At 58.6% G+C, this 13507-nt stretch overlaps 4 protein-coding genes across 4 annotated transcripts; 1 reads left to right on the top strand and 3 right to left on the bottom strand.

Moving 5' to 3' along the window:
- Window positions 1–612: 612 nt before the first annotated feature.
- Window positions 613–1928, bottom strand: YMC2 (uncharacterized protein; the record flags this gene model as incomplete). The annotated part of the gene is made up of 4 exons (XM_060599601.1): window positions 613–1003; window positions 1052–1383; window positions 1454–1567; window positions 1854–1928. 4 exons carry the CDS (start codon window positions 1926–1928, stop codon window positions 613–615), a joined length of 912 nt encoding a protein of 303 aa, XP_060456278.1.
- A 560-nt stretch (window positions 1929–2488) lies between these two features.
- Window positions 2489–5456, bottom strand: CcaverHIS019_0310840 (uncharacterized protein; the record flags this gene model as incomplete). The annotated part of the gene is made up of 5 exons (XM_060599602.1): window positions 2489–2734; window positions 2770–2935; window positions 2972–3037; window positions 3070–4594; window positions 4907–5456. 5 exons carry the CDS (start codon window positions 5454–5456, stop codon window positions 2489–2491), a joined length of 2553 nt encoding a protein of 850 aa, XP_060456279.1.
- Window positions 5457–6250: 794 nt separating this feature from the next.
- Window positions 6251–8415, bottom strand: CcaverHIS019_0310850 (uncharacterized protein; the record flags this gene model as incomplete). The annotated part of the gene is made up of 3 exons (XM_060599603.1): window positions 6251–7724; window positions 7806–7923; window positions 7956–8415. The coding sequence occupies 3 exons, from the start codon at window positions 8413–8415 to the stop codon at window positions 6251–6253; spliced, it is 2052 nt and encodes a 683-aa protein (XP_060456280.1).
- Window positions 8416–10878: 2463 nt separating this feature from the next.
- On the top strand, window positions 10879–12924 carry CcaverHIS019_0310860 (uncharacterized protein; the record flags this gene model as incomplete). Its single annotated transcript, XM_060599604.1, has 6 exons — window positions 10879–11317; window positions 11350–11871; window positions 11906–11988; window positions 12021–12238; window positions 12340–12381; window positions 12558–12924. The coding sequence occupies 6 exons, from the start codon at window positions 10879–10881 to the stop codon at window positions 12922–12924; spliced, it is 1671 nt and encodes a 556-aa protein (XP_060456281.1).
- Window positions 12925–13507: the final 583 nt, after the last annotated feature.

Consider the following 13507-nt stretch of genomic DNA (forward strand, 5'->3'; position numbering starts at 1 on the left):
ACTGATCGACATTGCAAGGCGCCGGCTGGTCGGGCAGAGTAACACTTGACGGGTGTGCATACAGTCCACGTCTTGTGCCAGCCCAAGAGCAGCGGTTCCGGCTGGCTTCAGCCGCTTTTGCGGTTAGAGGGGAACGTACAGACAAACACCAGGGCACCTGGTCGACCACTTCTCACCTCTGGCTGACGCACCGAGACAGCCAACTGCTACTCCCAGCAAAAGCACTGCCCCACACGGACTCGAACCGTGGACCTCGGAGTTGTTTGGATTGCTCGTAACAGCTCCACGCGCTAACCAACTGAGCCATAGGGCAGGTGGTTGATGACCTTGGCATGGCTAGACCAAGGTCTGAGAGAGTTGGGACTACGGGCGCAGTTTCGAGCAGCCGCGCACTTCAGACACTGCACCTGTGCGCAGGTGGATGGCGAGAACCAGGATGCGTGGGAGATGGGGAGCTGGTGTGAGTAGAATAGCTGGTTGGTTGGTCGGTGTGGAGAGCGACTTGGTCATTCCATTAGCCAGCGCCTTGAGTCGTCAGCAATCAGCATTCGTCAACCACGTTTAGGCCATTGTACACTCTATGCATATATCGTCCAGTGATCCGTCCAAGATCTACGCCGTCGGGTCCGGCATGACCATATGCTCGTGCTTGTCACCGCCCATGAGACGCATGGCCAGTTCGAACGCAACAAACGTCGCGCCGTTTGCGAATGGCGAACGGATCAAAGTCGGCTCGAGACCACCAGTGAACCCGCGCCATCCCTGTGCGCGCCATGTCTTGCGGAAACAGTCCACCATACCCGAGTACACGCGCTTCTTGGGGTCAAGGCTGTCGGTCTGGAGCTTGGACTTGACCACGTCGAGAGGGTAAATGCTGGCCCAGAGGGCGTATCCCGCAATCGCGCCATAGCCCAGCGACATGAGCGGCGAAATGTCCTCGCGCGTACCACCGTTCTTGCGGATGTGGCGCTGGACAAGCGCCTCGTATGCGAGGAAGTAGAATCTGACATCAATACCGTGGCCAGAACCAGGTAATCAGACTTGTACGTACCCATAACCGATACCGTCACGGCACACCGTAGCCACCTGACCCTTGAACACACCAGCAATGCCGTTCTGCGCGTACAGCTTGCGCGCGCAATCCAGGGGACCCTTATACAGACGCGGGTTGTCTGGCTGCGTCTGCAGTCGAATACGGATATGCTCGACCGGTCCAGCGACAATAGTGTTGGCCGCACCTGCAATCGCGCCGGAAGCGTACAACTCGGCAAGAGAAAGCTCCTTACCGCCGTTCCGGCGGCCAAAGAAGCGCTTCGCCCACTCGAGCGCACCAAACTGGATAGACACACACGCGCCGATACCAAGAAGCGGGGTGAGAGTTCCCTGCCGTCAATCTTCATAACTAACAGGCAGAGGGGCGCCGACAAGTCCCTCGGAAAGCACGCTTACCCACCTTGTAGAAACCCAGCGGTCCCTCGTTCTTCAGGAGCTTGGCAGCGCAGTCGAGAGGAGACTTGTATGTCCCCGGTGCGGCGGTCTGGACGCGGACCTTGACAATGTCAAAGGGCTAGTGTTAGCGATTGCCAGCTGCAGCTGCATAGTGCAGTGCCATCCACCCATCGGTCGCCCATCCCTCCCCTGCCGACCTCTGACCCCCCCCCACTCGCCGTATCGCGCCCCAGGCTCCCTCCGACTCCCTATCGAGACGCAAGTATTCGCAGAAGACTGCTCAACTCATCCGCGCCCATCTCCTCGCAACCCATCTTGTCTGGATTGATCGTCGTCTCCCCGTCCCCCTTCTTCGCCCTCGTCCCCACTTTTCCCTCCCTGTGAATGTAAACAAAGCGACTCACCTGGCCAACAAGCACCTGGGTGATACCGCCGGCGGACCCGGCGATCAGGTCTTTCTGGGTCTGGCTGAGGCCCATGTCTGTTTAGTGGATGATGCACAAGTGAGAGGTCTGGATGTCGGTGTCAATGGGGAAAAATAACTTGACTACTGGGAGGGGAGGCACCGGTGGGCACGATAAGCTTGGAAATCGGTTGCCCGAGTGCCGCCCGTTGGAAATGGGCCCCGCGAATTCGAGGCGGCAGTCAAAAGGGCAAACCCAATTCGATCCCGACCACCTAGGTTTACCACTCGAATGGGTCTCGCAGTGGCGTGTTTGGCGCACGCAGTAAGACTCGAGGCGCATGCATGGCGTAGCGACTAACTGTTGATGATAGATAGGCGTTGCTCGGATCTCGCCGACGCGACGCGTTCGACCTTTCACAGGTCCGCAACTCACCACATCAACAAACGACCACCCGCCCAACCTCCACACTTCCCACCTCAATCCGCTACTCGCAACTAATTCTTGTCTCATGACAAAGGATACATTCGTAACGTTCCAAGGCCTTAGATATATGGAGCAACCGAGTGGATAGTGCGAAATTAGGTAGGTGCAGGTGGGAACAGCGTTAGAAGGCGGCCGACTATTGCGGCCGCCTATCTCATGTGCGGACTAGCATAGCCACCAGGGCCGCCGTGCATCGCGCCATGTCCATGATGGACGCCTGGGCCGCCAGGACCTCCAGGACCCCCCGGTCCCTGCGTCGGTGTCGCGCTGCCAGTCGAACGTGTCGCCGACAGGCGCTCGTAATATGCAAAGTCCTGCAGAAGGCTCGTCTTCGATTTATGCTGGTGGTCAAGGAAGATCTGGAGGACCTCACAGCCGATGTCGTAGGGCAGTTCCTGCCGTCAGCTCGGTTGTATCAGCTCTAGCTCACCTGAGTGTCCCGCGACGTGGTGATCGGCTTGCGGTCGGGAGTGTTGGTAAGGCGCAGGTGCCGGAGTGCGCTTGTGGGCACATCGCGAACGAACCGCCAGCGGACGCTCATGAGACCCTTCCACTTGTCAGTGGCCCAGATGTCTGATGTCTTTGACTCGTCGACACTATCATCAGCGGGTTGCCATCAGCGTCAGACCCACCCTGAGATCATCTCGGCGACGCCGCAGAAATTGCGGCTCGAGTTGACGGAGAAGAACAGATAGATACTGACGTCAGCGCCGCAACAGCGCGTACCCACGGTCCCTTGTCGTGGCTCTCGCGCCACGCGTTGTCGAGACGCTTGTTGCCTAGCACGGTGCTCGACCACACCTCGTGCTTGAGCGACTTTTGCACATCGTCCTCGGTGTAGCTCTTGATGACAAAGAAGCGTGCGTAGGGTGGGCGGCAGTCGAACGTGGCCGGGTTAAGGCCCTTGCTGCGCGCCAGCTCCATCACGTCAACATCATGCGCGCTCATGTGCGGGCCGCCAGGCATACCAGGGCCACTAGGGAGGCCACCGCCACTGGGCATGGGACCAGGCTGCGTCCCGTAGCCGGTGTTGAACGGCGCGCCGAGGTAGTTGCCACCCATGTAGCCCTGCTGGAAATGCATGGGAGGAAGGCCGTGGAGAGGCAGCCCGCCGCCGATGCCAGCAGCCTGGAGCTTGAGCTGCGCCTGGGTCTGTGCGTAGAGCTGTTGTTGCTGCTGGTAGAGGAGAGGCGGGGGCTGGAGCGACGGCCCACCACCCCACTGGCTGAGACCGCCATATGGCGAGTTGCGGTCGTCCCAGCCCAGCGGACGCACTTGCGATGCCTGCGACGGCTGACCAGGCATGCCGACCAGGTTGGTCACCCACGACGGTTCCTCGCCCATCGTCGGCGGTGCCGGGCGGTGCATCTGGCCGCCATCGCGAATAGACAGGGCGTCAAGGGCGTCCTGGAGCTGCTGAGCCGTATTCGCACTCGACGACCATCCGTCATCGCCGGGCATAGGCACACCAGGCGTCCACAGGTTGCGCCCAAGACCCGACTGGTCTATCTCGGAAAGATGGCGCGAGTGTCCAGCAGCGCCTTCGTTGGGGGTGCCGGCCGATGTCGCGGAAGCAGCGCCGGGTGACGTGGCCAGGCGGCGACGGAGATCTTCGCGCTGATCCAGCGATAAGAGCGCCTGCGAGCGGCCGAGCGAGTGGTGACGCTGCAGGTCGGCGCCCGGGACATCGCCGTCATCGCTGGGAGCGTAATGGGGGAGGTGGCCCTTGTTGCGAGGAGGCGTAGCTAGACTGAAAGGTGGTGGTGGGGGAGGAGGAGACTGGTGGTGGCGCGAGTACGACAGCTCGCCTGGAGTGCGCATCGAAGCACTGCGGCCAAGAGTCCCCATTTCCACCATCGTCTGAGGGTTGTGGTGCATGTGCGCGCGAAGAGACTGCGTGCGTGACACGCCAGCTGGGAGCGCTGCAGCGGCCGCGGCTGCCTCGTTGTAGCTGCCATGTCCAGCGCTTCCTGGCGTCGAAGGGACCGACGACGTCGCCGACGGCTCATAGTGGGGGTTGGCCAGCATGCTGAGAGATCCTAGCGAATGCGACGGAGCGTGCGATGATGAAGAGCGGGAATGAGTGGATTGCGTCGACGCCGCAGTGGGGGGAGGGGAATTGGCCTGGTCAGCCGGCTGGTAGACACGACGAGGCGGACGAGGCGGTGGGGGTGGCATTGAGCTAGAGTTGCTAGGTTGTGGCCCTTGGTCTCGGGGCTCGGCCGGTGTGAACAGGCCTGGGTTGACCCCGTTGACTGATTTCATGAGGGATGCGGGCGTGCGAATGTGTGTTCCAATCGGAGTGTGTGTGTGTAATCGTGGAGAGAAGAGGATAACAATGATCAAGTCGTGGTTCGGGGCGTCGATGGTGAAGAATCGCATTGGGCAGCCGATGTGATGGGGACAACGGACGTGCGCAGAAGACATCATGTGAAGCGGAACATGTATCAATGTGAGCGGAGTGGTGGAGAATGAAATGGCGGACGACAAACAATGGACAATCGAGCGAGGGGCGCAAGTCGCACGTCAGCTCGGGCCTTCACATATCGTGTCCACAAAGTACTCACGTCTGCGGGACGGCAGCGAGCTCTGCCGCGACAACCCTTTGTACCAGTTGCTGGGCTCAGTGGAGGGGACTTGGTCGAGAGGCTCGTCCTCGATCAGTGTCTCCTCGGTGGTCTGGCCGCCGCGCGATGCAAAGTCGCCACGAACGCTTGTATGGCGAACAAGGCCGCCATCGGCTGAGCTCCCGACTGCCGCGAGCTGGGGGCTGGGTGCCATGCCGGAGAACGACCCTGAGCGAAGCTGGCGCTGGTAAGCCTCGAGTGTCGTCGGTCCCAGGCTGCGGCGGTATGCGGCTGCGTCAGCAGCCGGTGAGGCTGCGGAAGCGCTGGCGCTGTCTGCGGAGCGGTTTGCGGTCTGGGCGGCACGCGCCGCTGTCGCCACCGTCTTGTTGCGGCGCAGAAGGCTCTCCGAGTCGGCCATGGGTGGGCCGGCGGACGCGTAGCCAGCGCCGACTCCGGTGGACGACTGGGAAGCAGTGGTTGCGGGGGCGCCGGGGTAGGCGCCTGGCGAGGAAGGGGGCCCGCGTGGCTGCCTGATGGGAGCCGAGGCCATGGTAGTGCGTGGAGTTGTGGGTATGATGTGGAAAGTATAACAATGGAGGGCGAAGGGGAGGGAATGATAAAGATGGTAATGTCACCTGGACTGATTAAGAAAATGAGAAAAGCAGAAGAGTTGAGACGAGTTGGATAGTTTGAGAGTTGAATGACTTCAAGAGTTGGAGGGAGTAAGCAAGGGGAAAGGGGGTAAATAGGATGTCATACATTGTGCCTTGAATTGAGTTGCAACTTTCCCACCTCCACGTCTGTATTTAAAATAAGTCATTTGTATTAGGGCTCCCGCTTGTATTCACTCCAAAGCCTTTCACTTCCCGCCATCTCCCATAAGTTTACCTTACCCACCACTAGACAACCCCTAGTTACATGCATCAAACTCGACAACCAAAGTCACTCCAACATCAGGGAAGAGCTCGTCTCTCCCGAACGCTCGAGTCCCGGTTGCCGTGTAGACGACACGATGGAACCATGCGGCGCCACAGGGCAAGAATATAAACCAGGCGGTGCACCAAGCTTCATTCCAAGCATCCAGCACCGCCCCAATCTCCGTTATCCCCTTCCTTACACTACACATTCCTCTTGACTTTGATTCATCTGACACACATTTGCACCCTACGCCATTCACAAACTACCAACCTGAATCTTGGCATTCAACGCCGAGGTTGGTCTCCAATACATTAACGAGACTCTGCTGCGATTGCATTTACCAACTGACACTCCCTCGCTGCCAGAAGAATACATCCAATTATAAACGGCGCCGAAATAGTCTACAATCTGCCACATGTCTCTGGCTTAGACGCTCTCCTCGTCGCCCATAGCCAGCTGGATGCCGCTCTTGACCCGAACGAGTGCAAAACCCTTGACGGCCATGACGACGACAATCCAGCAGAACACGAGACACGTGAGTGCGACTGTAAAGTTGAGGAAAGCCATCATGTCGTCAAAGCCCGAGCGCATCGCCGCAAACGCGACCTCCTCATCGCTCAGCATGAAGACGATACCGCCAGCAGCCCATCCGAAGCTTGTAAGCACCTCGGTAGGCGGACGCGAGGGGAGCATGGAATCGGTCGGTGGTCGCAACCAGAGGTAGCAGTACGTGAGGAAGCGGAACAGGGAGCCGCCGGCGAGTAAGACGCCCCACAGCGAATGGATCTGCACCTGGAACACGTAATCCTGGTGATGCATCGCCATCGCAAGGCCCGTGATAGCAATCACGAGCGCCGGGAACGGGTTGAAACTGAACCCATAGGTTGGTGGCTCGCGAACAGGCCCAGTGGCGTTGGTACTGATAACCGAGCCGAGAAGCTTGCGCACACGCACGCTCTCTAGGAGGCAGCCGGCCAGGCCGCCAAACGCAAACATGACCGCAATGCTAATGTGCTGAACTTGCTTGACGGTGTACGGATCGCCAGCTTTGGACCCGAATCGCTCCATCCACGTGTTGGTTGCGCCGTACGTGAAGATGACGGCACATTCGACCATCTCCGCAGACACGGCGCGTGAGCCCACCGGCTTGCGGTTCCACGCCCACCCGAGGTCCGCGTACGCCCCGAGATACCGGGCGAACGTGAGCACACCATAACCGAAGAAGATGGAGCCCTTGACGATGTGCGCCGCGCATGTGTTGATGAAGCCTGCCCGACACATGCCGACGTACACCGGGATACCTGTGCACACTGCGACGTACGCGAGGATCACCTGCGTGCGGCGTACCCAGGTCAGGACGATCTGGAGGGCGCGGGCTCCCGAGACACATCGTGACGCTTGCTGCGGCGCGCTGTCTGGCGCGACCGTCCACGCTGGAGTGTTCTCCTGATCGAAAGCGCCGTGTGAACGCGTCCCACCCATCTTGTGCAGCCGCTCTGCACCCATCTCGAACATGTGGTGGGAGTTACGCGATGTCGTTGGTGAGTCGTGCAGGGTGCCATCAGAGCCCGTGCTTTGGCGCAACGGTGTAATGGGCTCCGGCGAGGCAACACGCGACAGGTCATCGCCACCGATCGTAAAGATCACGCGCTGGCGGTCGTTGACCTCACCGTCGTCATGCTCGTCGGGTATCCAGATCATCTCGTACCGGTTCGCGACGGCGAACCTGTCATCGCCACCGTAACGGAGCAGGGCATGGAAGAACTGCTTCCAGTCGCGGATGCCCGAGCGGTACACACCCATACTGCGCTTGATAAGCGTTAGAGAGTCGACAATAGCCATTGTGATCTGCGTGAGAAGCAGGATGTTGCCGATACCGCCGTGCTTGGCACCCGCGTAGCTGGTGTTAGCCGCTGGCTTGCACCATGACACCCGACGACGCTCCGCATGGCGCCGTTGGCATGCTCCAACGTACACTCACAGATCAGGCATGGCAGCTTTATACGCTGCGCCGGCACACCACCCAAGAATCGCGACGCCCAAGGACGCGCCACTCAGGAAGTGGTGTAATGGGTGCCCTGCAGCGCGGAGGGCGAGGGCTACTGTAAGCGTGAGAAGTTTCTGCACGTACCGATCGGCAGGAGGACAAAGTACGACGCAGCCATACACACGACGTGTGCGAGCATGAGCTGGGGGTGGCTCGCGACGGATTCTGGGTCCCAGCCCTCTGGGAACACCTCGCCGAAGATGACCGAGTCTTTCGTGAGCCTGAAGTCGGCGTCCATGTACGTCGGGGGGAAGTCGTGCCACTCGTGCAGGCCTATGTCGTCAAGGACCTCCCTGACTGGCGCGTGTGAGTTGTGGTTGTGTCCCGGAGGTTGGCCGTGGCCGTGATCGTGGCCTGGTAAGGCTGCGGATGGAGAGGCAAGGTAGGAGGACGATGCCAGGGCGAGTGAGACCGTCTGAGGCACTTCCTCATCAGAGGCGACAGGGGAGGGGAGCTCAGCACCATGGTCATGGCGGTCGCCGTGCAGCGCTATCCGCTCAGCGTGGGCCAACGCGATGAAGAGAAGGAATACGGCAGCGCGCATGTTGCCGATAGTGAGCAGAGACTACTTGACCGTTCCAGGTAGTTATAAGGGTAGTTATAAGTAGTGGAGAGAGCTGGAGACGAAGCGGAATGCGTGCTCTGACCCTTTACAAACACCTCGCTTGCAGGTGGCCTGGGGATCCTTGTATAAGCTTGTTGACATGACGAAGCCGCCCACGTCTCCCATCCCAGCCTTGTAGCCTCGGTAACCTTGTACTGTAGCCTCGCCACTCCCGGTCAGCCTCGACTCTAACCCTGATCCCACAACCTCGACTCCGACACTGCTTCAGGCCGCGTCGGCCGCCTCGGCCGCCGTGCTCCATAGCGTGAGAAGGCCACGTCACCCGTCTTCTTCGGTCTTTCCCATCACTTCCTAACTTGGCATGCAGGGCAAGCTGGCTTGACCGCCGGTGTGTGCGGAATGTAACGAGATTATTTTAGCCATATGCAACCCTCTGAAGTAAAGAGCAGCGGCCGAGTAAAGCTTGCACGACTGACGTCAACGATCAACAAGCCACAGCGATAAATGAGCGACGCCAGCGGACATGCCCCATACCCGCGCACATGTCCTTGACCAGGACTGACAAGGCCTTGGACTGGGATGCCAGACATCGCACCCGGCTCGGTATCCAGGCCCACGTGCCAGGGCTCGAGGAATGTAAAAAGCATGCGAAATATCATTGCTTTACTGACCTGGAACCAGCGGTTGACGTCAAACGGCGGTAATGATGAGTCAAGAGAGCGGCGAAACCAGTCTGAAGCTCACCTGCCTCCGTAGCCTGCCGTGCACCTCGGAGACCGAGTCGGTCCAGCCAAGTCCGCGATGTCACCAGCGTGTGACCTCTTCGGAAAAGCCCGACCCCACACACCGTAAGAACGCAGGCTTCTCAAGCTTCGTCCACACGGCTGACTGATCCGCCGGAGGTCATATGATCACATGACCGCGCTCAATAACAGACGAACCGTGGTGGGCCAAACGGGCAGGCTCCTCCTGATTCCGACCAAACAACGCGATCGAACTGCCCATCCGGAGTCAACTACAATGAGTGAACTAGTCTCTGCAGCGAGGCTATCCGCAACCACGATATCCGTCATCGAGACTCACGCAGCAACCACCGGGGGGACCTATTACGAGTGGGATAAAAAGATCCAAATCGTAAGCATCCTACTCTGCCATGGTGAACATGGGTTGATTGTAGCCACAATGCTACCTACATCGAGATCACCGACGACCAGCCTTTGACTATCAGCCAAGCCCGTGCGACACGCCACAATGTGTTGCGCTGTTCGCTGGTGGTTGTGGTGATGAAAACGAGTCAGTATACGCAGCTCTCCAGGAAACAATATGCTCAATGCTGCCTAGCTGGTCGGTGAACGTTTCTTGTTGGCGATGGTCCACAGCGCATCCCTGTTTCTACTCCAGCATGGATTAACTAAGGCTACACTATGTTGGGAATTCCTATTGACTCGCAGGACACAAAGCCAACGCCCCCAGATTGCGCCCTCAGAGCGCGTTCTGCAGGCCTCTTGGTGAAGCTGGCCCTGCGGCCTCCGGCTTGTGTGACCCTCCCGTACGTTCCAAATACATGCTGACCCAAGCACATAATAATCTGCAGCCCTGTTTATTGCATGCTTAGCTGCAGGACTTGATCCGCAGCCACTCCACCGCTCACTGACCGCATCGGTCTTGTCCGAGACCCGCGATGACGGCAGGTGTAAACACCGATGGGCATGTGGGCAAACGCACGATTCCCACTCGGCGCCTTCGGCACCTCTCCCATCATGTCCTGGTGTCCTGGTGCCAAGATCAGGTGGGCTCCAAATTCGGAACTCGGCACTCACATGTACGGCATGTGGGCAGGAGAGTGCGACAGTCATCCGCAACCGAGTGGTCAACTGTTTTCGCGATAAAATAGAAGCATATTTAGCACATGTTTGGGTCGGGTAGTGAAACCGACACACTTCGCAATCAAGGCCCATGGTCGACGCTGAGCCAGTCTCTTGGTCGGTTGCTGGGATGCTCGGAGTCGCGGTACATTCATCCACCGAACGGTTGAGGTGAACACCGAGTCTGGGCACTAACTCTAAAGAATGCCGGCGTTTACCGTCCCGGGCCGACTGACAACGTTAAACCATGGTCAGCTGGGGTGCTTGTTCCTCGTCAACAAGGGACCGGGACGATATACGACGCCGGTGCGGACTTACCAGTGCTTGGGTCTTCTCATGGTCTGCTCACATCGTCATCTTTCTCGACTCTCAGCATCCCAATGGGGGCTCCATCGGGCTCGCTAACCGTCATTCGGCACCTCCATCCCGAGTCGGTAAACGGCCGCCCGCCGGCCGTCATGTCTCCGGGTCGACATGTTGAACGCCTTAAGGCGGGCCAGATTACACCTGTCTCGTTTCCCCACACCCCACGCGGGACCCCACTCACCCCACCACCCACAGTCAGCAACAGACATCCATGGGCGGGTTCAAGAAGATCGAGGACCGTCCCACGCCGAAGGAAGTGTACAACTGGCGTGTGTACGCTCTGGCCATCATCTGTGGTTGCGGCGCGCTCACGTTCGGATATGACGGTATGCCACAACAACTCGCGGTGCTGATGGCAGGCGCGTTCATCGGCACGACCATCGCCAGACCCTCGTTCAAGGAGGCGATGGGCATTGACAAGATGACCAAGGCACAACAGACGTCCATGACGACCAATCTGACCTCGACCTTTACTGGCAGCGCATGGTTTGGCGCAGTGTTCGCGTGGCCGTGCATGGAGGCGTTTGGCCGCAAGCGGCCGATGCAAGTCAGCGCGTTCCTGTTCAACCTTGGTGCAATCCTTATGACCGTGACAACCCACAACCTCGCCATGATCTATGCTGGCCGCGCCATTACAGGTTTCGCCGTCGGTGAGTATCTGGTCGGGACGAGTTGACGCCAGGCGTGCTCACCGCCACAATCCCAACCTTTATCGCCGAGTTCTCGCCCCCAGCCATTCGTGGCCAGCTCACGGGCTTTTTCGAGATCGCGTACCAGGTCGGCTCACTCGTCGGTTTCTGGATCAACTATGGAATCACAAGCCACATGGACGTGACGAGTAACACGTCGTGGCGCGTCGCCATGGCGGTCCAGCTTATCCCGGGCGGTATGTTGGCGGTTGGATCGGTCGTTCTCAAGGAATCACCCGGTTGGCTGCTCCGCCAGGGTCGTGAGGATGAGGCGATGACCATCCTCTCGTACGTCCGCCAGCTTCCCGAGGACCATGAGTATATCCAGCAGGAGGTAGCGATGATGCGTGTGGTCATTGACGAGGAGCGCAAGTTTGCCGGCGGAAAGCGGGGTATGCTGCCCTACCTTCGCGCATTCGCCAAGGAACTCCAGGTCCCAGACATGCGGCACCGTATGATCTGCCTTTTCTGCATGTTCATTCTTATGAACTTTAGCGGCGCTGTCGTTCTGAACTGTAAGCTTGCAATGATGAAGCAGGCTAACCAAAGACTACTCGCCTACCCTTTTTACTTCCGTTGGCATCGCCAAGGAAGACGTCAACCTCTACACCGGTTTCTACGGACTCGTCAAGGTAAACCTGTCCTCAGAGCCTGCTGACACAAGGCTGTGGGCGCCATCACGTTCTGCCTGTTCATCGTGGACCGTTCTGGCCGGCGCGTCCCGTGGCTCCTCTCTGCCAGCGGATGTGCTATCACTCTCATCTATATTGGCGCTTACGTGATTGCTGTCGACCCCGCGTCCAAGAAGGGCATGCTCTCGTCCGCCGAGCAGCGAGAAGGCACTGGCGCGGTAGCCTGCATCATGTTGTACTCGTTCATTTGGTGAGTGGCAGTAATCATGGTTTTGACAGGAATATGGCGAATTTTTTTCGTCACATTTTCTTCCTTTTCCATCTCTACACGTTTCTGATGCTAATCTGCAGGTCCTGGGGCGGAAACTCCCTCAGTTGGACGGTATCTTCTGAGTGCGTTGGACCAGTCTTGTTGAGAGGCAGACGACAAACGATGGCGAAAGACGAAAGACGTGGATACTCATGAAAACACGCAGAAAATCCCATTTCGTCTCTGCCGGGCCTGTTTTGGCCCCGTATTGCCATCCGCCTCTCCCGCTTGAAGCTAGATCACGTAGGGCTAACGGCAGAATGTTCCCCATCTCGGTGCGATCACTCACGGGCTCCTTCGGAGCGGCGACGCAATGGCTCTCGTCCTTCGCTGCCACAATGAGCGCGCCACACATGCAGGCAGCGGTTGGCGGGTGGATTTTTGTCTTCTATGGTCTCTGCTGCGTTGCGACGGCCGTCTTCGTATTCGTCCTCATCCCCGATACCCGTGGGACTCCCATTGAAAGCATGGGCAGGCTCTTCGGCGGGCCGAGCAAGTACTGCCAGTGGCGGCAGAAGAAGGTGTGGCCGCCGAACGGCATCCCGCCACCGGTTACCGAGGACATGGATGGTTCGGGTTCGCCTCATGTCGAGAAGGCTGATTATGCGCATGATGAGAAGGTCTGATTTGTGGGCAGCAGAAGAGGAAATAGCCGATGTATGAAATGTGACAGGCACTGCGTGCGGCTGGCATAGCCTCCCCTAGCGAGTTCTATCCATAGTTGCCTTTCAACGATGGATCGATTGTCATTCACTACTTTTGGCGGCGCCCTCGGGCCCGAGTGAGTCTCAAGCCAGCACTCCGCCACAACCACCGGCATGGCACCGCACGCCGCGCATACCAAGTGACATGGTCGATCGCCACTCCGATTCCGCCGTAACCGCTTGGACATTCAAGTATCTGAAACAGCCGATGTCATCACACTTGTCAAACCTAGGGTGCCAGAGTAGGGACATATGCAGGTCTTCAAGAGTGTTGAACAACTCCTCACTAGTATATCGGTTAGTATATTCGCCTCTCAGAAGAGAGATCCTCTCGAGGACGCCCGCAGCGTCTGTCTCAGAACAGGAAACCACCGCGAAAGAGCAGGGTTCAACTCCCTGGTGGGGAATCCTTTTGAATGTTTGGGGATCACAGGCCTGTGCACGAAGGGGGAGAAGGGGAGAGAGGGGGTCGGTTGTTCCGATTCAAGCGGGGTAGCGGGCTACA

Source organism: Cutaneotrichosporon cavernicola (assembly GCF_030864355.1).
Source record: "Cutaneotrichosporon cavernicola HIS019 DNA, chromosome: 3".
Lineage (NCBI taxonomy): Eukaryota > Fungi > Basidiomycota > Tremellomycetes > Trichosporonales > Trichosporonaceae > Cutaneotrichosporon > Cutaneotrichosporon cavernicola.